At 46.2% G+C, this 26,565-nt stretch overlaps 1 protein-coding gene across 1 annotated transcript; it reads left to right on the top strand.

Moving 5' to 3' along the window:
* The first annotated feature begins 311 nt into the window (after nt 1-311).
* On the top strand, nt 312-26,243 carry LOC135104647 (uncharacterized). The gene is made up of 22 exons (XM_064012179.1): nt 312-794; nt 968-1,207; nt 1,363-1,607; nt 3,059-3,167; nt 4,865-5,010; nt 9,194-9,335; nt 9,832-10,077; nt 10,543-10,773; nt 10,971-11,263; nt 11,824-11,980; nt 13,907-13,945; nt 15,250-15,492; nt 16,285-16,482; nt 16,865-17,029; nt 17,574-17,855; nt 18,212-18,397; nt 19,038-19,181; nt 19,469-19,678; nt 19,906-20,127; nt 20,468-20,671; nt 21,041-21,271; nt 21,728-26,243. The coding sequence occupies exons 1-21, from the start codon at nt 312-314 to the stop codon at nt 21,266-21,268; spliced, it is 4,413 nt and encodes a 1,470-aa protein (XP_063868249.1). The 3' UTR covers nt 21,269-21,271; nt 21,728-26,243.
* The last annotated feature ends 322 nt before the right edge of the window (nt 26,244-26,565 follow it).

The following is a 26,565-nucleotide window of genomic DNA, read 5'->3' as shown; positions in this document are numbered from 1 at the left end:
AAGGCCGCGGCGCCAGGTGAGGCCCCGGGCGGCGAGGCAGCGAGGTGGTGAGGTTCCGCAGCAGAATAATGAGTGATGGTGGGTCTGGCCGCAGGTCGAGGCGCGCGGGGCCGGACACTAGCAGCAGCAGCAGCAGCAGCATCAACAACAACAACAACAACAACAACAACAACAACAACAACAACAACAACAACAATAGCAGCAGCAGCAGGAGGCAGAGCGGGGCCTGGCGGGCGCAGCGTGACTGACACCGGCCACTGTTGGTGCCGTCATGAGTGTTGGTAGGACGCACGCGTGACGCCCGCCGCCTCATGTCCGCGGCGGAGGGCGGCACGGGGAGCGGCGGCGGCGGAGGCGGAGGCGGTGGGAGCGGTAGTGGCGGCGGGGACTCCACCATTCCCTTCATTGACGATGACAGCGGGTCGTCCGCCTCGTCGTCGTGCGCCTCCTCGGTGCTGGGTGACGACGACGACTCTGCTTCCTTGAGCCGCGTGCTGGACGACGCCGCCTCCCGCGAGCTGAGCATCAACGGCCTCCACGACGACCTCACGTCGCTCTCCTGTGGCTACACGTCCCTCGAGGCCCACAGCGACGCCCGTAGCCGAAGTAGCAGCGGCGAGGAGTCCCAAGCCAAATCCCGGGCGGGGTCCGAGCGATGGTCGTGGCGGCGGTCCTCGGGCGGCTCGCATAGAACTTCCAAGTCCAGCATCAAGTCCTCGGACAACCTGGACGAGGAGCAGCGCGCCCAGGAGGCCCAGCCCTCCCTGCCCCCTCCCTGCCGCCCTGCGACACCTGCGAGGACCGCTCTTCCACCTCCTCCTCCTGCTTCACCGCCACCTCCTCCTCCGTGCTCTCCTGCACTACCTGTGCCGCCGAGAGTGACGCAGCGGCGCCCCACCACGAGGCAGACGCTCCCCGCCACCAGGCCGCCACCGCGTGTCCCGAAACCGACTCCTCGCACCTGCAGGCCGACGCCCCCACCGCTGAGGCCAACACCCTCCCTCCAGGGCACGATGCGTCCCCGTGTGAGGCGGGCGTGGTCTGCCCTGAGGCGGCTGTCTCTGTTAAGACCCCCGTGGAAGCCCTTCGTAAAGCCTCATCGAAAGAACTTCCACCCACGATCCCGACGCCCTGCGGCCCCGGACCATCACCAGGCCTGAGCAACGGCCAGATGACGCCCCAGGCTCGCCTCAGCTTCCTGGGCCAGGTGGGTGTGCGATGTGCAGTGTGTGGCAGCGCCGCCAGTCACTTGTAGTACTAACGCATGTCAATTTGTGTTTGCTGAAACAAGTCACTCTTTCATGATGTTACGAGAGCAGCAGTGCGTGAAGCGTGCGTGTGTCATGACCCTCGTCTCCACAGGAGGCGTGGCCGCCTGGAGGCCCCGGGCCGGAGCTGTTGGTCCCGCTGGTGACGTCCACGCCCCAGACCAGCGGTGCGGGCCGCCCCACACCCCACCACTACATCTCCTCCATGCGGGTGGCCTCCATGCGCGGGGCGGCGGACATGGGGGGCGCCCTGGTGGCCCGTGTCGCGACCTTTCTCAGGACACAGTACAAGAACCTCACGTCTAGCCCTCTGGTGCTGCCCTGGTGCCCCGCCTTCAGGTGAGTCTTCTCGCGCCTCCTGCCTCTGCTCCTGCCCTGGTACCCCGCCTTCAGGTGAGTACCCTTCCCGTTCCCTGCCCCTGCTTCTGCCCTGGTGCCCCTGCCTTCAGGTGAGTCCCTCCGCCCTCTGCCCTGGTGCCCAGCCTTCAGGTAAGTCCGCCCCCGTCCCCTGCCCCCTGCCCTGGTGTTCCGCCTTAAGATGAGTCCCCCCGCCCCCTGCACTGGAGCCCAGCCTTCAGGTAAGTCCGCCCCGCCCCCTGCTCCCTGCCCCCGCCATACGCAGGGTGAAGACCACCGAGGGCCGACCACTTTGTGTTGTGAGGCCTCCCTTGGTCGCCTGTGTGGACAATGTTACGGTGACCGCCACACCCACCGCTCCTCCCTCCCCTCCACCCCTATCCCCTGTCAGCTGGCCTGCCCTCGAAGTTCTACAAAGGCTAACAAATAACAACAGACCTTGAGGTCCCTCCTGGACGGCTTGGCTGCACTGCTCCACACTGCCTGCAGGGGGAAGAGTTGCGATAGCACAAGAGAACGCCGAAAACAAGTGATCTAATATTAAGAACCTTCCATTATAGAGGATCATAAGAAGGAAAGTGTAATTGGATGATATATAATAATAATGATAATAATAGGAGCAGTAGTAATAGCAGCAGCAGTAATAATACATTTAATTTCGCGTAAAGTACACATTTTTGGAATAGTACAAATGAAATCCAAAAAGTTTAAACATAGTGCACTTCAGTAGTAAGATAAGTTTCGTAAAAGTACATATCTACATATTGAAAGGGAGAAGTGCACATAACGGCCACTGATTTGTAAGGGAGGCTGCACGTAAATGTGCGGTGTTGTGACGGTGCACGGTGAAGGTGTGGGCACGGCGCGGTGTGCACTGCGATGCCTTGCGTGGGGCCAGGCCTGTGTTCAGAAACGCTTTGCTCAGATCTCTCACCACAATTATTTTCAAAGTCCACAGTCGCCGGATTCTCGAGAGTGTTTCTCCTGTTAATAATCTAGAAATAGTGTTAATTTGTTACTAAATCCATGAAAACATGTTTGAAAACCCGTGTCACTTCAACAACGTCTTTTGAAAGCTGTGGAGGTGCGGCGTGGAAGTGCTTCAGAAAATGTTCTCTGCGCTGGTCTGGTCTGCTATGGTTTGGGACCACATTCTGAAACACTTCTGGCCTGCACCTCAACTGCTTTCAGAAGGCTCTAGTTGAAGCTACGCGGGTTTTTAAGAGTTTTTAAATTTTTTTTTTTTTTTATGGTTAGTGACAAATACAATTTTTTTATATATTATCAACAGGAGTATCTTTCTTGAGAACCAGGCTAGTAATTTCTGCGCCCTTGAAAATAGTCGTGATGAGAGAACAAAGCGTTTCCCTGGCAGCCCTTGTTCTTTCCCTGGTTGCCAGTCCGGTAACTCCTTCCCCCTCCTCCCCGGCCAGGATGGACGTGAGTGACTTCGACACAAGCCTGGTGCAGGTGCCCCTCGCGCCCCATCTTAAGGTTCCCCCGGGTCTCCTCAGCCTGCCCGCCATCCTGCAGTCCCACCAGGTAACGTCTCTCTCTCTCTCTCTCTCTCTCTCTCTCTCTCTCTCTCTCTCTCTCTCTCTCTCTCTCTCTCTCTCTCTCTCTCTCTCTCTCTCTCTCTCTCTCTCTCTCTCTCTCTCCAAAAAGTAGGTCTTAATTGTCGTAATATATTAAATAGTTGAGTTGTCAATGAGAGAGAGAGAGAGAGAGAGAGAGAGAGAGAGAGAGAGAGAGAGAGAGAGAGAGAGAGTTTGGTACAGTTCCCATCCCCTGATTCATGTCTCGTTTATTATTTCACGTTGTCTCTGTTTGTTTGTGCTTGGAGTAACTCTCTCTCTCTCTCTCTCTCTCTCTCTCTCTCTCTCTCTCTCTCTCTCTCTCTCTCTCTCTCTCTCTCTCTCTCTCTCTCTCTCTCTCTCTCTCTCTCTCTCTCAGTGTCACGCCATTCTAGTGCTTTACGAGTCTAAACAACATACAACACGCACTCTCCCCATTCATCTTCCCACCACCACCACCACCACCACCACCACCACGCTAACGTCATCCCAACCCTCCCTGTCCTTCCTGTGTTTCATCCCCGTGCACCTTCCTCACATCCACTCATACACTCCAGCACACACTTACGTCAGTCACCCTTCTCGCTCATTCCTACACCCACTCACCCTCCTCTCTCTCTTCCACTCATCCCTCCAACCACTCTCATGAGAACATAAGACCTTAAGAGTATAAGATGTACATAAACAAAGGAACACAAGGAGGAACATCGGAATAGAACGATCATAAGAACACAGGGGAAGCTGCAAGAAGCCATCAGTATTATGCGTGGCACTCCCTCAATAAAACATGCTTACTGACGTCCATCTATCATTCCCTTCCATACATTTGTCTAATATTTTGAAGTCCCCTTATGACGCAGCACTGACAACGTGATTACCAGTTTCTTTCCTGTCTCTTCTTAGAATTCAGACTTCATCCTGCTTAAACGCGATATTTCTTGTCCTACCCTAATTACTGCCCCTGAGGATTTTGTCTGTGTCATCTTTAATATATCGTGTGTAGCACCTAAAGACTTCTCACGCTATTGCATTCCCTTCCATTCATCTAACTAATATATTTGATAACTAGTTAATTCCTGTCTGTCTTTAAGATCGAACTTCATTAATTAAGCTTGATTCGATGTCTGTCATCTTTTACTGATTACTGACCCTGAGGATTTTAATTAGGTCACCTTTGTTATATTCCCTAATTCACTTGCTTCTCTGATCATCTTTTATTAACGTCAAGAACACTAAAGAATTTGTTGCATGGACACACACACACACACACACACACACACACACACACACACACACACACACACACACACACACACACACACACACACACACACACACACACACACACACACACACACACACACACACACACCAAGAGATTAGGAAGCTAGTTTAGTCTTTTCCAGCCTACAAAATGACATGAGACACTGTGCTATACAAAATAATTGTTTAAAAAGCTTTAGGTGATCACGAGTAAAAAAAAAAATGTGTAGCAGTGTAAGGGTCCAGGGCGAGAGAATAGGAAGCTAATAATGTCTTTTCCAGGCTTGAGAGACAATGCAATATAGAATAAGTGTTTGAAAAGCTGTGGGTGACTGTGAGGAGAACTTGTGTAAAGGTTCACGACTGCCTTCCTCTAACGCCTGAACTCCTTGCGCCTCCCAGCTGTCGTTCAATGAGTCCACGGTGGAGGATCGGCCCAAGAGGGTGCTGGTGGAGGGCGACCCGGGCTACGGCAAGTCGACTCTGGCACTTAAGTTAGCTTACGACTGGGCAGCGGATCCCACCGGCTCCTACTTGTCATCCTACAGGTAAGTGTGTGTGTGTGTGTGTGTGTGTGTGTGTGTGTGTGTGTGTGTGTGTGTGTGTGTGTGTGTGTGTGTGTGTGTGTGTGTGTGTGCAACTGTTTATATTCACCTGTGTATATTTTACTTACATGTTTGTGGTTTTCCCAGTAAAACCAGATTGAGTTGTTTTTTTTCTTGTGTTCATGTACGTATACTGTTTATACACACACATACACACACACACACACACACCACTTCCTCTGGTCAAGGCCTTGCATTCCAGTGAGTCATGGGAAGTATCGTTTCAAGTGTAGATTTGCGCTTTTGTTTACACGCGTTGGTTGCCCAGTCGCAGTGCAAGACATCCACTCCTCTCTCCGACCCCGTGCCGTGGGAAGTTACCATCCCGTATTGAGAAACGCTATGCCCTCTCACCACGATCATTTTCAAAGGCCACACTGATGATTAGCCTGGTTCTCAAGACTTTCTCTTGTTAATACAGTGGAAATCTTGTTAATTTGTCTTTGAAACTGTAAAAAGAACATTCTTAAAAATCCGTGTAACTTGAACTAGAGCCTTTTAAATGTAGTGGAGGTGCGGCGCGGAAATGTTTGATAATATAATCCTGTGACCCTTATTCTCAGATAGTTAAACTTTGGCCTCGTATCCCGACTACACTTTTACCAGGCTTTACTGGAAGATATTGCCGTTTTCAAGATCGTTTCCATGATACTTGCAGTAGTCGAGCAGCCATTCTGCATCATCATTGGGAGAAGTCACCCGTGAAAAACCGACGAATCATCTACGTGGCCTTTGAAAATGTTGGTCATAGTATGAAGCGTTGAAGAACACAGGCCTGCTTGCCGCGGTGACTGCTCAGCGCGCGGCGTGGCTCTGGCGTAGCGGGTGTGTGCAGTAAGCGAACACGCGTGACACCAAAAATGTGGCCTTGTATCAAATTGCCAAGCCACAGAGATGGTCTTGCTATTGGATACTCTGACGAGGCTCAGCAGTGCCACATATGGCTGAATTTTTGTTTTAGTTTTACGTGTGTTTATTAATCGCATACTGGTAAAGTCAGAATATACCTGTATGTCGCACTGCTAAGCCTCATTGGAGTATCAAATTCCTAGGCCAGAGAAATCGTCTTGGTGCTTGATACTCTGAGGCTGAGCGCGCCGACATTTAAGTTATGCGAGCGTTTATCTCCTGCATATTCGTAAACTCAACTTGCAGGAGTGACGAGGCATGTGCGGTGCGGCAAATGGTAACTTTCCACATGGGTAAAGGCGGGTTTACACGGTGTAGTTCGCGGCTAGTTTTAACCGGGAGTGTGCCAGCCGCGGGCGGCTGAATTGCCTCCCGAGCCCCGGGACCGTTCTGTCGGTCTAGATTCAGCCGCCTTCCCGCAGTGGGCGGCAATTTTCCATGGTCAGATGAGAAGAGCTATTAACATAACACTGAAAATAGAAGGAAAAGTGTTAGAAAGTGTTTTAGTAATAACCATTGTGCCATTACATACGATAAATTAATTACATATTTAAATTTACCTATTAAAATTTTAGAAAATAGACGCGGAATTAGTTTCCTTATAATGTCATCTGTCATTTATTATCAGTCATGATCTCTGGCCTCATACTTTTACTTTTACTTCGAGTCATTTATTGATATTCAGCCTCATGATGACATACTCATTCACTTTAATGGCAGATTTCTGGGGAAGAAAATAACATTGCTGCTCTTGAGGCAGAATGAATTGCAGTAGTTTGGCTTGTAAAACGAAGTTCCCTTATTATTATTATTATTATTATTATTATTATTATTATTATTATTATTATTATTATTACTATTTATTTGCATTGATTTTACTAATTTCGAAATCATAAGATGTAAAATTACTTTTTTTTTGTGCTCGTTTGTGAGAGTACTCGATTAAGCAAAAATTGTGCTTATAGTTGTTGTGGCAATTATCATGGGATTTTTATTTACTTTGTGGAATTTAGAGGGAAAAAATGTTCTCAATCCGTGGAAAATGGCTTCCCTGTTCATCCACGACCACAACCACAACCACCCACTACACCATCCACCCATCCACTCACCCACACCAAACCAAACCAAACCAAACCAAACGAGAACCTTTCAAAAGTAGTGGAGGTGGAGCGCAGAAGTGTTCCAGATGATCCACCTGGTACCGCCCACCCAGGCATGATACCAGCACGTCAATATGGAGAATATTTATTTTACTTTGATCAAGATAGCAAGCTGCATGAGTCAGTAAAGGCCAACCCAGCCTCGTCCTCACCTACACAAAAACGTTGGATGGCACGAGCGTGAAGGCACCCCGCCCTGCTGGTTCAAGGTCACCACGCCTCTGCCAGCGCACCACGCAGGAAGGCGAGGCCTCAACCCGCCACTCAGGCCTCGTGTGCTTGCCATTTGTCCTCTGCTTTGCCTGTATTAAGAAACTCTTTGCTCTCTCACCACGATTATTTTCACAGTCCACAGATAATTAGCTAGGTTCTCAAGAGTGTTTTTTTTCTGTTGATAATGTAGAAATCTTGTTAATCTGTCACTAAAGCCATGAAAAAAAAAAAAAAAATGAAACTTTCGAAACCTGTGTAACTTCAAATAGAGGCTTTTGAATGTAGTGAAGGTGCAGCGTGGAAGTGTTTCGCAATATGCTACTTATAGCTCATGGCTGCCGGAAATGACGTAAGATTTTTCGTCTTTAATGTGTAGTTAGAACCCAGCTTTCTCCTTATTTATCACTGGAGAAAATTCGTTTGTTGATAATCTCATTCTGCAAAGTTTGGGTGTTCGGTAACTCTCTCTCTCTCTCTCTCTCTCTCTCTCTCTCTCTCTCTCTCTCTCTCTCTCTCTCTCTCTCCATTGTTCTCAGCGTGGTCAGTATGTGTCATTGCAGTAGGTTATTTGACACTGCAGGCTGGGTTGTTTATCTTTTACAGTGAGATCTGACACATGTGCTTGTCTTTTGTTCCTCCTCATCCGTCTCACCCCGCTGAAGAGGTTATGACGTAAGGTGACTTGTAACCGTTTAGGGAATGCAGGATTACAACGTTCAGGGTATTATGTAACGGCGTAGAAACCTAATGAACCTCGAAAACGTCTACTATCTATCTATCTACACACGTCATTCACACTAGTAAGCCCCGTCAGCCCCTGGTAGTGGAGTTTGAAACCGTAGAGATGATTAAGAAAATTTTGGTCCAGAGTCGTAGGACAAAAAAAAAAAAAAAAAAATTACTCGACTAACTGCAAATTCCTCCCGTTTTCTCTCGCAACTCCACTTCCTCCTCCACTTAAACACGCTAGAGTGACGCTGCTATTTTTCCTCCCACACCCAACCATCCTCCACCATCCTCTCCCTGTTACGTCCCCCACAACCCCTGCCCCGGCTTTCCTCCCTCGTTCATCCCCACACTCCACCCACGCATTCCCTCCCACGTAGATTCATCCACTCACCCAGTCCCTCCCACGCACATTCACCCACCCATTCAGTCCCTCCCATGCACATTCACCCACTCAGTTCATCCCACACTGTAACTTCTGACATCTACAAGCTCCTCCCAGGTACTCCCCCCTCCCTTCCACTTACCTGCCTGATCCTTCTCCCAGTTTCCAGGCTCTCACTGTAACCCTGTACTTCAACCCCCATGCACCAATACGGCCTCTTCCTGTCAGCTTGGATGACAGTCTTTCGTTCCTTCCTCACTTCCAGTTTTGAATATCTTTCCCTCCCTTACCTTTTTCTACACATCATCATTATTATCATTATTTTGCCGTGTTGGTTTGGTTGGATGGGTTTACAAATCTTGCTCACTGTGTATAGTCATACGTGATCTGATCTCTCCTCCGATATCAGTCCTCGTGGCTTCCTCCCTCCACACACTGTCTATAGGTCTTGCTTGTTCCCTTCTTTAGTCTCTTTCCATCTCTGTCTCTTATTTATAATGGGAGACTTAGGGTATATGCCTCTCAACAAGTCTCCATGACCACCTCCCTTTACATGTCATCTTCAGGTCTTCTCTGTTCTTTCCTCCAGTATCCTTCCCTCCCTATCTCTTATTTACATGAGGGACAGTTTAGGTACAGTACATGCCCCTCAGCAACTCTCATTAAACACCTCCAGTCAAGCCCCAGCCAAGGCCCTCACCAGCACTTCATCCCTACTGTGTTGCCTCCTCAGCCTGGTGTTCGTGGTGACTCTGAGGGACTTCCGGGGTGGTTCACTCTACTCCCACCTGTGCAAGGAGGTGCTACCCCGCCACATCCTCAGCAAAGAGGCCATGAACACCTTGTGGAACCACCTCAAGAAGATTGAAGAGAAGGTAAGGGTCATGACTGGCTAGATAGATGGATAGCTCTCTCTCTCTCTCTCTCTCTCTCTCTCTCTCTCTCTCTCTCTCTCTCTCTCTCTCTCTCTCTCTCTCTCTCTCTCTCTCTCTCTCTCTCTCTCTCTCTCTCTCTCTCTCTCTCTCTCCAGAATGAAAATTTGAACATGGAAAATAACAATTTATATTTTTCCTTTTCCTTCTACCATTCTCTCTCTCTCTCTCTCTCTCTCTCTCTCTCTCTCTCTCTCTCTCTCTCTCTCTCTCTCTCTCTCTCTCTCTCTCTCTCTCTCTCTCTCTCTCTCTCTCTCTCTCTCTCTCTCTCTCTCTCTCTCTCTCTCTCTCTCTCTCTCTCTCTCTCTCTCTCTCTCTCTCTCTCTCTCTCTCTCTCTCTCTCTCTCTCTCTCTCTCTCTCTCTCTCTCTCTCTCTCTCTCTCTCTCTCTCTCTCTCTCTCTCTCTCTCTCTCTCTCTCTCTCTCTCTACACCCTACAGGTCTTGTTCCTGCTGGTGGGATATGACGAGCTCAGCGAGGAGGAGAGTGGGGACATCACTGAGCTCATTGATGGACAGATGCTTCCCAATGCAACTGTGGTACTCACCTCCCGGCCGGGAAGCTTCAAGCCAATGCCAACACTCCTGCACCGCCGCCTCCTCATCGCCGGCCTCGCCCCGGAGCAAACCCACCAGTTTATCACCAAGTACTTCCAGGCCATCAACAAACCCGGCAGTACTTCTGAGGTTGGTTGGGTCTTGTGTTGTGGTTCCTTGGTTGTACAGTAAGTAATTGAGTAGTGTTTTCCCTGTCTTAATCTCAGTAGGTTGTAATCTCTCAGTTGCAGTACTTCCGATGTTGGGTGGGTCTTGTTACTGTCATGGCTCCTTCCTTGTATGGTCATGAGTCACGTGATCTGCCATAGTTTCTTCTGTGTTTAGTGTTTTCCCCTCTGTCTTAATTTCTCTCATTGGGTCATAATCTCACACATGTCACAGCTCCCATGAGATTGTTCAGGTCTCGAGTTGTGGCTCCATCCTTGTACAATCAGTAGCTAACAAGCCTCTTTTGTTTGTCTTGCTTTCTGCCTCTCTCTAGCCATTATAGAACACTAAACCACCTCCGTCCACACCTTGAAGACACCCACATGATAAGCCAGACTCATACTTTACACCTCTTTTTGTCCTCACCCCACCTCCCTCTACCTGCAGGTCATGTCTTTGGTCACAGCGAGTCGAGAGAAGTACGGTGACCTGGTGACCTGCCCTATCATGTGCCTGGCCCTGGGGGTGCTGTATGAGGATCTTGGGGGGAAGCTGCCCTCACGCCTCACTGACATGTACATGGCCCTGGTGAAACACATGATACGCAAGAACCTATTGAGGCGTGGAGAACCCATGTGCTATGATGTGCTGCCTGACAAATACAACAAACTACTTTCTGTGAGTTGAAGCTGTGTGTGTGTGTGTGTGTGTGTGTGTGTGTGTGTGTGTGTGTGTGTGTGTGTGTGTGTGTGTGTGTGTGTGTGTGTGAGTTCTGTACTTGTGATGGGGCCAGGCTAGTACATACCCTTAGTGCCAGTCAGAAAGAAGCACATAAAATCCGAGTGCCCTTCTTACAACTTTCCATACACTCTCAGGACTTTGGCAAACTGGCTCTGGAGGCGCTGAAGTGCAACACGCCTTACTTCACGGGCCAGGACCTCAAGACACGCTGCCAACATGGGGGTGAAGTGGTGGAGCTTGGTATCCTCCTCAAGATGCACTCCATGTCCAAGCTGAGCAAGAAAGACCATTACACACCAATCCACAAGTCCTTCCTGGAGTTCCTGGCTGCGTTCTACCTCTCTGGCCTCATCCACGACCCCTCGCTGCTTCAGGTGGAGATTGACAGCATAGCGGAGAAACTGGACATTACTCAGCCTGTCCTTAGGTGAGTGCAGGTCCCACTGACGTCATGAAGGGACAGGAGTAGACCAATGTATGTGGTCAGCTGTGCTATGCCTGAGCTCCTGGGGTGTAGTACGGTGGCCCATGAGACTGTTCCTTTCCACCGGGGGCTGATGGGGCTAAGAGTGTGAATGATATATGTCTGTGACTGTGCAGTGCTTTGTCTGGGCCACCCTGTGTAGGATTGGTGGCCTGGTATATAGATAGATTATTATTATTATTATTATTATTATTATTATTATTATTATTATTATTATTATTATTATTATTATTATTATTATTATTATTATTTATTTATTTATTTATTTTTCTTTTTGTATATATATGTGTGTGTAAGATTTGATACACATTATTTAAGTAGACTATGCAGAATTTCTAGTGAAAAATAGTTATGTTTAAAGATAGGACACATTAAAAGCTATCTAATCAAACTTTATCCTCTTTTCCCCTTCCTTTCATTCCCTGCCCTTCCTGCCCTTCACTCTCTCCCTGCCCTGCCCTACCCTACCCTACCCTACCCTACCCTACCTCCTTGTGTGGCAGACAAAACTCCGGCCTGATGATGCTGCGTTATCTGGTGGGTCTGCTTGGCCGCAACGCTCACATCATCTTCAACATCGTGTCCCAAATGGGTGTGCCACAGCGCATCCTGTTCCTCCTCCTTAAAGAGAGTGGCATTTACCAGATGAATGTATTGGAGGTGAGTATGTCAGGGGACAGCTGGCTGGATGTGGTTTAGTGCTTAGCCATAGACTCTCTCTCTCTCTCTCTCTCTCTCTCTCTCTCTCTCTCTCTCTCTCTCTCTCTCTCTCTCTCTCTCTCTCTCTCTCTCTCTCTCTCTCTCTCTCTCTCTCTCTCTCTCTCTCTCTCTCTCTCTCTCTCTCTCTCTCTCTCTCTCTCTCTCTCTCTCTCTCTCTCTCTCTCTCTCTCTCTCTCTCTCTCTCTCTCTCTCTCTCTCTCTCTCTCTCTCTCTCTCTCTCTCTCTCTCTCTCTCTCTCTCTCTCTCTCTCTCTCTCTCTCTCTCTCTCTCTCTCTCTCTCTCTCTCTCTCTCTCTCTCTCTCTCTCTCTCTCTCTCTCTCTCTCTCTCTCTCTCTCTCTCTCTCTCTCTCTCTCTCTCTCTCTCTCTCTCTCTCTCTCTCTCTCTCTCTCTCTCTCTCTCTCTCTCTCTCTCTCTCTCTCTCTCTCTCTCTCTCTCTCTCTCTCTCTCTCTCTCTCTCTCTCTCTCTCTCTCTCTCTCTCTCTCTCTCTCTCTTGCCTTCACTTCCTTGCTACTTGTCCTAGTTTCCTTTCACTGTCAACTGCTGCTTGCTTCATTCTACTCTCCAGCCTCTCTGAAACTCATCTTGGTCTTTTCTTTCTTGTGTATGTTGTTCTGTTCTTGGCTGTTCTTGGGCTTTGTGCATGGCTGAGATTTTTCTGGTCTCTAAGTGTTTTTCTGCCTCTTGTACATAAGGGAAGGGATAGGTATTGGCTAGAGTAAGATGTTAATTTCTCAAAGCTGATTCTATTTGACCTGCATTTTCTTCTGTTTCTAAGGTGCTGTGAAACTTCATGGGATTCTAGAGTGTAGTGCACATGAGCAGCCATGAGCCAGACCTGCTGTGTCAAAAATTATGTTGAAATTGTCATGATCTGAATGTGAATATTTAGAAAGCCAACTGCATGATTTTTCAAGTTTCACCATTCAAAATAATGCTTGATGTTTTTGGCTGCTAATTTCCCCTACATCAGATAAGTAAGTACCACCTGGTTGAGTGTATACGAACCTGATGATTGATTGGTGTACACTCAGGTCAGTGGTGAAAGATCTGGCCAGGGCTGAAGGTACTGTCTTCCTTATTTTAGTCTTGTGAAATGCATTAGCAAGCTGAGAGTGGGCATTTTCATGACATGAGTGATGTGAGTACTTTCTGCAGTGCTTGGTGGAACAAGCTGTGAAATTATTATTCATGTGGTGACTTCTTCTCTGTTTGATAGGATTGCAAATATATTATGTACCAAGTCTTAATGCAGACAGCATTTTGATGGAGTATTACAAATAATATTATAATGATTTCCATATCTGCACCATTCATATACTTAACAAGTTTTCACTTTGCTTAATGCCTTACTTGAAACATCAGTTTAGTGAAGATTCTTGAATAATGAGGTCTACATCTCAGCTAAGGCAGCTGTGTCAGTGATTACTTGCTGGAGCCAGACTGCCTGTGTGGTGTGTGAGGGTGTGAGTACATGGGTAGGGGCATAGGAGGCAGGGCACTCACCAGCCTCCTTGTGGGTCACACACTGGCCAGTATTCTGAAGCACTCTACTCTCTCACCATGACTTTTTTCAAAGACAACAGAGATAAATAGTTGGGTTCTCAAGAGTTTTCTTCCTGTTAATAATGTGGAAGTGTTGTTAATCTGTCACTAGTCTTAAAAACATCCTTGAAAACCCGTGTATCTTCAACTAGAGCCTTTTGAAAGTAGTGGTGGTGAGGAGCACAAGTGTTTCAGAATATGGGCCACTGTGCTTAGAGATGCTGATGAATTAATTAGCATGAGGGCTGTAGCATGACTAGGGGTTATGGCAAGCATGACCAAGTATAAACAAGCCATCTTTCCTCCTCTCTATGCCTGCCAGGAGCGTGCAACAGGCATGTACCAGAAGAATGTGGTGGAGGTAAGCTAGGCTGCTTGTGCTCTCATGATTGCTGGCTGCATTGTGTGGCTTGTGTGCCGGTCACTCAGGGGGCATCTGCTGTACTCACTCTTGTCCAGTGGGATGTGGTGTGCCCTCAGTGACCGGAATGAATGCAGACAAATTGAAAGTGACTGTCTGTCTTTTTCTAAGGATTTTTGTTCACATATTTGAATTTGAATATATCTATTGCTAGGAAATGTCGTATGGAGATTGATGACTGTAGTGGTAATTGTAGTGATGAGAGATGGTAAAGTAATCCTGTCATGTTAAGCAAGATTATTGTGTGTAGATTTTGTCTATCCACAGCTGGGGGGACACACACAAAAACATGTGTTGGTTACTTCAGGGAATCACCTTCATTGTCTTTTAAGCAGCTGCCTCTCTGAAAAAAAAATAAAAATAAATAAATAAAAATAAATAAAAAATAAAGATTTCCTCTGGGTCTTTGTGTTTAGGATCTCTACATAGTGCATGTATTTTATCAGACACTTTACAGTACTTGCAAACTGCCTTGAGGTTCTTTGTGGGACACGCCAGAATCCTGAACCTCCAGTAATTTGAATCTTGTCAAGAGAGGAACGTCAAGACACATCTGTTGGGGAACCTGTTTAAAAACCTTTTGTGTGTTTTTTGAAAGACAATTAAACTTTTTTTCCATGGGTCATCCTCCTTTTCATATTACTAAGAGAAAAATAGAGAAAAGAAGAAGCTGATGACAAAATTTCATTTGAAATTTCAAGTTAGGAAATAGTTCTCTTTATTCAATTATCTATTTTTATTTGTAGGAGATAATTTTGTTTGATAACCTGATTAATAACTTATCTTTCTTTCACCTTGTCCCTTTTGTTTTCTTCTTGTCGATCTTCCTTGCCTCTCTCCTACTTCTTCCTTTTCTTCCTTGTCCTCTCCTTCCCCTCATTCCTTTCCTCTTTTCATGTCAATCTCTTCCTTGCCTTTTCTTCCTCCTTTGCTTTCTTTCCTTTTTCCTCTCCTCTCCCACATTCCTTTCTTCTACTCCTTTCCTTTCCTTCCTTTAACCTCTCCTTTCCCTCATTCCTTTCCTTTTTTTTTGTCATGTCAATCTCTTCCTTGCATTTCTCCTCTTCTTTCCTTCCTTTTCCCTCCGCTATCCTTGATCTCTTTTCTTTATTCCCTCCTCCTCCTCCTCTTCCTCTCCTCCTCCTCCTCCTCCTCCTCCTCCTCCTCCTCCTCCTCCTCCTCCTCCTCCTCCTCCTCCTCCTCCTCCTCCTCCTCCTCCCACTGCCACTCCTACGTCTGGACAGGTGTGCAAACATGTATCGGGGAGAGAACATGTGGTGATACAAACCAACTCCCCTGAGCTGGAGGACTGGGGGAGACTCCTCTACTCCCCGGACTGTCTGCTGGAGGGTGTGGAGGTCCTACTGGATTTTGACGGCACCTCCAGGGATCGGCAGGAATCCTTCTTCACCTCCATGTCCTTCAATGAAAGCGTCAAGAGTGTGAAGCTGACCTGTGTTGTGGGTGGGGAGTTTGGGGTGTCCGAGGTAGGTGGTGTTGGTGTGAGGAAGGAGAGGAGAGGCATGAGGCAGTGTGTGAGTGTGTGATGAGTGGCCTGACTGTGTGCTGCAGGAGGATGTGTAGTGTCTCGGTATCATATTGCACAACTAGGAGAGGAATTTTTGTGTTTTTTGTGGTGTTTGGTATGGCTTGTTTCTTCCACCTCCTCCTCCTGTGATTCTGGCATAAGGTACTTTTTGTGCAAGATTATATTTGTTTTATTTTATTATTCTTTTTTATTTGATGCGTGTAGTGTAATATTGCTGAGTGATGTCATGCCTCAATGACTGTCAGTAGAGAGGAATGAATTGAGAATTGGATTGCATTGATTCCTGTGAATTCTGCAGCATTTTGAAGGTACAGTCCCCTCCACTTCCACATTCATCACTTAGCATTGTCAGTGTGTGAATCACCTGTTATGAATCACACCACCTGACTCATTTCATATCTGAGACATCCCAGGCAGTACTCATACAAGTAAGTGTGAGGGTAATGGAGGGATTGGCGGGATTTGTTTTGGATACGAGTTGAAGGAGGCAGTTCACAATAGGCAATACACACGCTGGCAATGCTAAGTAATGAATGTGGAAGTGGAAGAGACTGTGCATAGGTTTGCATTGAAGATAACTTCTTCTGTCAGCAATAAAGTAATATTTAACATTGGTGTCATGCCTTGCTGTTTGAAATATAACACCCATTGAAAAGAATGCCCTTCCGATGAGACTCGTATCTCATCTCTAAGGAGAACTGTCATTGCACTGAGAGGAGTGTTATCCTAGGTGACGCGATTGGTGTCCTACGTGCGGGCAGTGCTCACCAAGAGGCGGCTGGAGTCCTTTGAGATCCAGGTGACATCTCTGGAGGAAGCAACGACTGAGATCCTGAGTCCTGTGGTGGAGATGATCTGCGACACGCTCCCGGAGTTGGCCCAGTCCCTCAACAAGCTGGTGGTAGCGCTTGAGCTTGATGGACAGCAGGTGGGCAGTGCAGGGAATGTGGGGTGTGTGCTGGGCTGTGTTGCCAGTGGTGGGGGCTGTGCTGACAATGAATTCCCATGTACATTTTTTATTGATTTTGCTGAAGTGTTTTTATTTTGTTTTTATTTCTGTTTAATTTGTATTTAGACTGACTCAAGTTAAGGTATTGCCATCACAGTATTTATCTTTATTTTTGCCATGTTGATGGGCAGCTTTAATGCCAAGCCTGCTTCTCTCCTGCACTCGGCCCCTTCCTGCTGATGTACTGCAGCAGGACAGGAGTAAGCATAATAAAAGATTGGTTCATATCCCCTAGTATTTTATCCTGTTTATTTCTATCATTGTCTTTGTGGTGGTCATGATGCTGGTGTTATTTTGACAGGTGATGCAGCTGTGTGAAGTGCTGCAGGAGGCGCCCCATGTAAGGGTGCTGCACCTGCCCCACCTGGCTTGTGGGCTAGAGGGGCTGCAGGCTGTGGCACGCCTTGTGGAGACCAACCCTCTTGTGTCCCTCAACCTGGCGGGCTCCCTCAGCTCTGGCACCCCAGTGAGTAGTGGGTCTTGCCAGGTCACCTCACCAACACAATGCTCCTAGTGTGGTCTTGAGTGCAAAACAGAAGTTATTTGCTGATTACAAGTGGCAGGAGTGCTTTTACCAGCTTTCATAATGATGTCTACCAATGCAGAGAGAGCAACAGCCATGTCATCAATGATTGCATTTTCATAGTAAATACAGATGGGTCAGTGAAATAAATTCCCTCAATGTTTACTTCTTGAGAATGATGATCTTGATTTTTTTTCTCTTTTTAAATTCTAGCTTCCTCATAGCACAAATCAATTTCAGCCAGCAGGTGGTAGAGAGCCACAACCAGGAAGCAGGGAGGTACTATTGAGAAAAGTAACCTGGTGTAACCCTTAATGATGAAAATGCAGAACTGTGTAACTCAATTTTTTTTACCTGAAGATTACCACTCTTCTATGCTGTCATATTAGTCCACTAGTTTTCTTTCTTTTTTCCCTATGCATTTCTTATACCAGGTAATAGTTTCCCCATTAGTATGTGTTTGTCACTGGCTTCCTTGCATCTGCAGGTGGAGGAGCGATGCACAGGGACGGGGGCCAGCACTCCCTCCCCAACCCGTGAGGACCCGGCTCCTGCCCCACTCTCCTTCTGGAACTTCACCGATGCACAGGGCAACACTCGCTCTGTCTTCAACTCCCTACCGCGCTCCTTCTACCAGTCGCTGCCCCGGAGAGGAAGGCTACACTCCCTGTCAGCAGATAAACGCAACTCAGACTCCACCCTGCTACAGCGCACCTCCTTCCCACCGCCCACCTGCAGCCCCTCCATTCATGCCAACGGCTTTCATGAGGTACAATTGTTGTTGTACTGGTAGGAACTCTTTGTGTCCCATTAGTCTGCTGTTATTTGGTAGAGATGATACATTACCAGTGAAGAATACACACACACACACACACACACACACACACACACACACACACACACACACACACACACACACACACACACACACACACACACACACACACACACACACACACACACACACACACACACACACACACACCAAGGCTGCAGAAATAGAGGTTTCTTTTACAAGACAAAACTTAAGTGTGTAAAATCTTGATGGCAATCAGTTATATGTATTCCCAATTAATGTGATGGCTTTACTCACTTCCTCACTCTTTCCTCTCTCCTCAACTCCAGATCTTCTCGGCGTTCCGCAACCCTGTGTCGCGCGTGTGTCACCTCAACATCAGTAAATGCACCCTTGGGGCAGAGGATCTGGTGTGCCTCGGGGAGACGGTGCGCTTCACCCGCTGCCTCTCCTCCCTCAGGATGGAAGGGCTGTCCAGGATGGCAGAAATCATCCCTGTCCTCATTGCCCTTCAGGTTGGTGTGGTGGATGGGAGGACTAAGGCTTGGATTACTGGATTACTGTCTATCTATGACCCATATTCAGAAATGCTTTTGTTCTCTCACTACTACTATTTTCAAAGGCCTCAAAGATGATTAAATTGGTTTTCAGTTCTCAAGACTTTCTTCTAGTAATGTAGAAATCTTGTTAATTTGTCTCTAAAACCATAAAATAATCCCTAAAAACCCACGTAGCTTCAACTAGTAGAGACTTTTGAAATAGTGTAGGTGCAGCACAGAAGTATTTCAGGATGTGGTCCCATATATCAGGGGATGGGAGGACTAAGGCTTGGATTACTAGGCACCTTCTATCTATCTGTCTGTATATCAGGGAATGGGAGGATGAAGGCTTGGATTATTACACAGCTATTTATCTACTTATCTGTATACCAAGCCAGTAATCCTAGATGAAGCACCACACACCACACATCAGCCACATCACAAGATAATCTTGACCATTCCTCATATTTCATTTAACTTTTTCCTTCTTCTAGTTCTCTTTTTTGTAATGTCAGAGGACAGTTGCTCTTTTGCTGCTATTAATCGTTCAGTCAGAGCTCATTCTTGTCATTCATTCCAAAACTCAAACTCATGTCACTTTTTCTTCCCTCACCAGGAGAACACCAGCCTGCAGCTCCTGGACCTCACCTCTCCTCACATCCTGCTGGGAGATGCTGCTTTACAGGTCACCCTCACTGCCCTGGCCAAGAACAAGTCACTAAGGTTCTTGGTCCTCAATGGCTGGACTATACAGGTCGAGGTAAGTCAGGTTGCATTAGGTTGTAGACAGTCCTGATGGGGAAAAAAGAGAAAAAAAAAAATGGGATTACTAGGCATTTCAAATGGGAATAGAGCATAACTCTTTGAATACTCATGACAATGTGGCACTTGTTACTTCATCGCTTAATGCAAATGCCGTAGTTCTCCAGCCATCATCCTTTCCACACATAACTAAACACTCCATCCATCACCCACATCCCCTTGCACTACTTATGACCTACCTGCATTCCCACATCACCCATGGACACCTCCCCCCACACCCTTCAGAGTGAGCGGTCAGTACGGGAAGTGACACAGTTCCTGGCAGTGACGGAGCTACAGCACATTGACCTGGGGAGCTGCAGGGTGATGGTGACAGTTCATGAAGGGGTACTGGCTCGGCTCTCCCGCCAGGATGACCTCCTCTCAGCGCTGCAGGAAGGTGTCCCACCACTGCACAACAACACCCTGGCATTCCTCAACCTGGACAACTTTGAGGCAAGTATGAGATGTTGAGGTGACAGACATGGGGACATGGAATCTGTGCAGGGCAAGGATGAAGTGTTGAGGTGGCAGACACAGGGACATGGTATTTGCACAGGGCAAGTATGAGATGTTGAGGTGACACAGGGACATAGGATCTGCACAGGGCAAATATGAGGTGCTGAGGAACTGCTACAACCAGATGCAACATGCAGCTTACTTATCATTCCCTTATTCCTCAGGTGACCCTCAACAACAAGGTTGTGCTGCGAGGCCCACAGCTGCTGTTCCTGCTGCGTCACTTCCCCAAGTTGGTGGATGTGTCGCTTGCCTCCAGTCTTGGCTCTGATGTGATAGATGATGCCACCACACACCGCCTCTTCTCCCTCATGTCCAGTACTTTCCCATTCCTGCGCCGCCTCACACTGTCGGGCTGGGTGTTCTCCCTTGACAACTGTGACAAGGTGAGGATTGTGTCATGCTATCACTCCACTCAGCGTCTCCTCGGCCACATTTTCTTACTTGTGCTTTTTCCCGCATTCTTGTGATCTTGGTATTAGTGTTTGTTTGTGTCTTGGTTCTGGGGCTGATTTATGATTGTCTCTTTTGTTGTTTGATTTACCCCATTACTCCTAATTATGAGCAGAGTGGCATTATGTTCGGGTCTTGCATGCGAGCTCCCCCCAGCCAGCCTCGATGCTTTCTGTTATGTTTTCTGTTACGTACCCTTTTTATGTTCTCATGGACACTGTACACATTCCTCTCATTGGTAACATTTTGTAATTAATACTATCTGTTTGGCAGGTGATGAGGGCAGCAGGGAAACATCTGCGTGGCAGTCAGCTGCGTGAGGTGTTCCTAAGTGGCGTTGAGGTGAGGGAGTCAAGTGGGACGCCTGGGCTGGAGCACTCGCTGCTGGCTGCCCTCACTACAAATCTGCACCACCTCACCCTCCTCTCCCTGGCTGGCCTCAAGCTGTCCCCCACGCAGGCTGCTGTGTTTGGCAAGGTGAGACCTGGCTCAGGTTTTGGTACTTGTGGCAAGTTAGCATTGTGTTGTGTGTTCATTTAGTGAGCACAGTGCTGATGTGTATTACATTGCAAAGCTTAGTTTCTGAAAATGTTAGCTTTATATAATTAACTTAATTTCTGTCAGTATTTAAGCAAAAAATCGTTTTTCATTGCATTTTCTATTGATGAATCCTTGAAATGCAAGAGCAGAATGCCTTAAACACTGAATGGGAGCTTTACTGGATATCAGTGAACCCTTTATCCTCCTCCAGTCAACCATGCCATGCCCCCCTGCATGTCTTGACATGCTGACCTGTTACTCTTACTTATCCTGTGGCACCTAACATATCACCCACTGCTTCCCCAGACCATGCGGGACAAAATGGCATCATCAACTTTGGAGATTGAGACTCGTGGGCTCGGCTACCCAGCGGTCAAGGCAATGCGTCAAGCACTCACTGACGGCGGCCGCTACGAGCTGGAGTTCCTCGGGGGTCCCTCCAGCACTTACAAGGTGAAGAAGATTGACCGTCGTGAGAAGCTGATCGGGAAGTGGGCATGCATCTCCACCCTGGACCGCCTCACTGAGCTGTGAAGGGTAAGGTTGCTGGGGCCTGTCATGATGCACTTTGGTGGCAATAGTTTGTGTTGCTGACTTCCTTTCTTTCTGGATTTCAGCAGATCTGGTCATCCTTTACTTCTTTTATCCTTCATTGAATTCTTGCTGGTTTGAGGTTTGGAGAGAGTGAAGACTGATTGCCTCATGTCAGGTGCTAAGGAGATTTTTGCTAAATTTCATATTTGCTGAAGGCATTGTACTGTTATTTTACTTTTTGTAATGATCATTTCCTGTAGCTTGATTCCAGCTCAGGACATCATAATTTGTTCTTATCTAACATGTGTAGCTTGTTTAAAGTTTACAACAGTTTTGTGTAGTGTATGTATAATCGGTGTTCCTTAAAAGATTGTTATGTTACTTGGCATTTTACTATTATATCATGCAGCTAAAATTGTGACTTTTTGAATGTCTGATGAAATCTCCGCCTGGCGACAGATGGCAAGCACTGCAGCTGTTGTGCAAAGTTGCTGCTGGACACTCCTGGAGACATGCCCCCTCCTCTGGGAACATGCAGGGCCAACAGGAGCCTCAGGCAGTGTTAGAAGACTCACTTCAGAATCTCAGAAACTGTGGAGAGATTTAGTTCCCGTGCTGTGTTTGGGTGTTGAAGATATATTCTGGTGTTCAGCTGCTGCTGTCCCCAAAATGTACCCTTGCACTGTGATGTAGCAACCCGGAGGTCTTATGAGTGTGATATAGCATTAATTATGTGCGTCTTGTTTGTGCCCGTGTGTGTGTGTGTGTGTGTGTGTGTGTGTGCGTGTGTGCGTGCGCGCATGCATGTGCATGTGTATGTATGTGTGTGTGTCCATGCGTGTGTACGTGCATGCCATATTGGAAGCAATAATCAGAGGATAACAGACTCATGCCGTGTGGCATGGCATCACTGGTGCTGTGTTAAGAGGCATCCTTCCGGGAAATATTTATTTGACACAAAGTAGAGGAGTTCTCTGGGCATCGTATGAAGACACAATTTCTTACATTTTTAAGTAGACCAGAGGCAGCATTGAAGGATAGAATATGCATTATTGCTTCCCAGTTTGTGCCAAATCTGACATGCATTTATTTCAACCCTCTGTCTCCCACACTGGCACAAGAGGTAGCAGGATGTGAGCCCCACACATGGTAGTTGCCCCTCACTCCCCACCATGCTGAGAAGAGTGAGTTGCATGCAGGTATAGCTGGGCAGTGAGATGCCATGTGACCACCATCAGTAAAAATAGCTGATACATTGACAACAACAAGAAGAGCTTCCTCTTGGCCAGCCAGGTGCTCTACAAATCTCCTTGTGCTTCCTATCAGGACTTTGCCTTATTTTCGGAGACCTCATAACTGGAGGGCAGAGAAGCCTTGGTGCTTCATGTGCTGGTAGACAAATGGATAGAGCATCAAGGTGTGTTTGACTGGTGGGAAGATGTGATGTGTATGGTTGATCTTTGTTGTTTAGGATTTTGAAGAGTTGAATAGTAGGACTGCATATAACTCAGAAAGGTTGGCTTGGATTTGTGATAATTAAGAACAGTTGGAGACATTTGAGAGTAACTCATGTAGACTGAGACAGTAAAGATTGAGTTTGTGAGGAATATTGACAAGAAGAGTACTGAACTGAACTGAAAAGGGTTCCACTGAAGTAGTAGTTTACTTATTAATAGTTGAAGTTTACTGAGCAGGGTTTGGAAGGCAGTGATGTTTACAAGGTTTGTGAGTGTATAAACTTAATGTGCTAGAGTGGAATTACAAAAGTGTTTTTTTTAGTTGCAGTCATTCCTAGACAGCAAGCCAGCCGGGTATGGCTTGTGTGAGTAATTCATGCTGGAGACAAAGGCTGGAGGGACTGATGCTATGTTGTATTACACTGGAAAAAATCCTTGAAAATTGAATTCTGGGATAATGATATAATTGTTTAGGAAGTTGCTATTTTTATTGTATATAGTTTTTGGTAGTGTGCAGAAGCCATTCATGTATGTATCCATCTCATTGTTTTAGTGAGGTGATAGAGACAAGTCACGGTAATAACACAATGTACCTGGTCAGTTGTCAGGTCTACCCCACCCTCCCTTGCATGCCCCACCAAGCCAGGCTGTTGCCCCACCCTGGCACACCATGCAACACTCAACACCACCCAGTACACTGTCTTGTTTTGGTAGATATGTATACGCACTCCTATATACAGCATCCTTCACTACAGTGTTCAGTGTCATTCCATGTGTGTTAACAAACTTACCACTTTGCCTTCTGCATGACTCATTCACTGTGTGCTCAAAACACAGAGTTGGGACATGTCTCTCTTTTGGTGTATTGTTTATTATAGAAATTCCATGTTGTAGCTAAATGTTAATGAGTTTTTTTTTATTTCATTGGTATTTTTATGCATTTACTCATTTTTTAATAATAATAGTGTTACTTTTTTTTATGGCAGAGAAAGTTTGTGTAGTCTATAGTTGATTTGGTCTAGACAGTGGAAAGTTGTTTTGTATTCGTCAGTTTGTTTGTGTGATCACTACACCGCTCTTGGGGGAAGGAAAGCACTCTACCCTGCACACCTCCTTACCTACAGCCTCATAGCTTTTATTGCTCATTATTTTTCTCATTCGTGGCTACGATTGTGTGATTACTACTACTACTGCTACTGCTGCTGCTGCTAATGCTACTGCTACTGCTGCTGCTACTGCTACTGCTACTGCTACTGCTACTACTACTACTACTACTACTACTACTACTACTACTACTACTACTACTACTACTACTACTACTACTACTACTACTACTTTTCTACCTTACCACCACCACCACTACCACCACCACCAACAACAACAACATCAACCACCAACATCAACCACCAACATCAACCACCACCACCACCACCACCACCACCACCTAGAGGCAGAGGGTAAGGCATGATGAGGCATGAAACAGGACAATCATGGTGCACACATATTTCTTTAATTAAGAGAGAGTGCCTGCTGGTCTGTGTAGTCCACAACTACACTCGATATCTTTCTCCACTATCTCAGGCTTCCAAATCTTCACTGCCCAGTAGGGAATCACATATAGTTTGGAATCAGGACTGAAATTCATGCTAACTTCAAACCTGCCACTGTCATCATCACAGCCCTCTTGAAATGCATGACAGCCACCAAGCTGCCATCACCGCTGCCCTGCCTCTGTACTACATTTCAGCTCACTTGTGCCACTGTCTCAAGTCAGGTGGCTTTTTCAGGGAAAGAAAAGTACCTGACTCACTTTTTTATGTCTTTTATACTACCAACCTGAAGTATTTATGTGTGATGGTGGTGGTGATATATGTACTTGTATGTGCATGTCCCTAAGTCATTCAGGGAGATGTCCTGAAATTAATAATTTAGGGAGTGTAATTCCTCACAACTGAGGGAGGGTTTGTTACTTGGCTTTCTGAAGCAAATTTGAAATTAAAAACTCCCATAACCAAAAGTGCTCTGAAAATGCATGTGTATTGCTGCATGTAATAAACAAAATCCTCATAGGCTTTATTCCATTTACATACATTTTTTCCTCAGACTCATCATTAAGATAATATTATGAATGATTTCCACTTTACATATAGTGTGTATCTTAGAAAGTGTTTTTATAATCACCAGAACTCTGTAGGTGAGTTTGTGAACACCCCTTTCCCTCTGGTCTCAAGGTACGAGATTTTTAAGATGTATTTTGTCAGGTTTTGACCTCTGTCCTCACCCTCCTTGCCTATTCCCTCAGTGATCTGTGAAGTGCCCAACCAGGATCTCAGCAGGTCTGACCTGTGGCTGGGTTACTAGAGGTCATGATTGTGGAACGGTTCCCTTCTTACTCCTTTCCTCAGTTAGACTAGTGAAAGAGGAGTTGGCAACATGTACATAGAAGCAGTGTTATGGCAGTTATTAGGTAGTGATGAGAGAAAACCTTTAGGTCAGCCATCAGTGTGAGTGAAAACAGACTGTTGTGCACTTGTTGCAGCCACCTGTGTGTTGCCAGCACTGCAGCAGTGCAGCACACCAGCCATGTAGGGGTTAGTGTCTTGTAAATATAAGTGATAGGAACTAATTACATGTTGGAAAAAAGTTGATTTGGCCTTGTTGACATTGATAGTATTTTACATCCCAATAGTTCATGTTGATGTTACATATATATATATATATATATATATAGTATATATACGAGTATATATATATATATTATATATATAAAGATATTTATGATACCAGAATCTTCTTTGTATGTCTAGCAGAGGCATCTCTACCTGTGTTAGTGCATATTCAACCCTGTGCATTACTTTATTTACATGTACTGTATATTCTTATTCTCTTACCAGTCTTTGTTGTTATCCAAGATCCGATCGGATTATTTTGGTGTGTCAGTTGAAGGATCCCAGATGATTACTATTGTTTTGCTAGTCACCTTTATCCAGTGGGCGATGAAGGGGAGGGTGTGGCCATGCAGTGCTGTGTGCTGCATGTGTGTCTGTATTTGCTGTACAAGGTTGCACCCAAACAGCTGATACTTTCAATTACATATATGTACATTTAGTTAACCGTTAAGACTTAGGTATGCAGTTATCATCATATGTACAGGTGTTTCCTTCACGCATACAATTATGAATACTTATGTATAGGTAACTTTTTTTTTTTATGTACAGGTGTTCCCTTACCTTCCATGTGTACTTTACATTTTGTACATTTTCAACTCTTCCCCGTCCCCTGTTGCTGGTCTTGGTGTGCACAGACTGGTGCCCCGTGTGTCCAGATACAGGTGCACACTCACTGCTGTGCTACACCTGCATCATGATGTGCACACAATTGCTCAGTGGTGCTCACAGCAAGTCATTGGTGCACAGAGTCACTCCATAGTGTACACAGGCAGTGGTGTACATACCCCTCAGTATTGACAGGTTGTGCTTCCCAGCAAGCAACGTGATTGGAATAAATGTGAAAATGTGTTGCTGATTTTTATGTCCTGGCAGAGAGAGAGAGAGAGAGAGAGAGAGAGAGAGAGAGAGAGAGAGAGAGAGAGAGAGAGAGAGAGAGAGCACACACACACACACGCACACACACACACACATATCTGGATTTTCAGCTGTAAGGCTGCAAGATTAATAAACCGATTATTATTATTATTATTATTATTATTATTATTATTATTATTATTATTATTATTATTATTATTATTATTATTATTATTTTTATTACTATTATCACTATTATTATTATTATTATTATTATTATTATTATTATTATTATTACACGGTTTTAGATGTGATG

Source organism: Scylla paramamosain, chromosome 11 (genome assembly GCF_035594125.1).
Source record: "Scylla paramamosain isolate STU-SP2022 chromosome 11, ASM3559412v1, whole genome shotgun sequence".
Classification (NCBI taxonomy): Eukaryota; Metazoa; Arthropoda; class Malacostraca; order Decapoda; family Portunidae; genus Scylla; species Scylla paramamosain.
Note: the sequence above shows the minus strand (reverse complement) of the source record. Positions and strands in the feature narration are given on the sequence as shown.

Excerpts from the sequence above, each read along its gene's own strand:
- LOC135104647 (XM_064012179.1), top strand. The coding sequence starts at position 312 with ATGTCCGCGGCGGAGGGCGGCACGGGGAGCGGCGGCGGCGGAGGCGGA. Across the intron at positions 17,030-17,573 it reads CCCTCAGCTCTGGCACCCCA|GTGGAGGAGCGATGCACAGG; the intron begins GTGAGTAGTGGG and ends TTGCATCTGCAG. Across the intron at positions 18,398-19,037 it reads CTGTCCTCATTGCCCTTCAG|GAGAACACCAGCCTGCAGCT; the intron begins GTTGGTGTGGTG and ends TTCCCTCACCAG.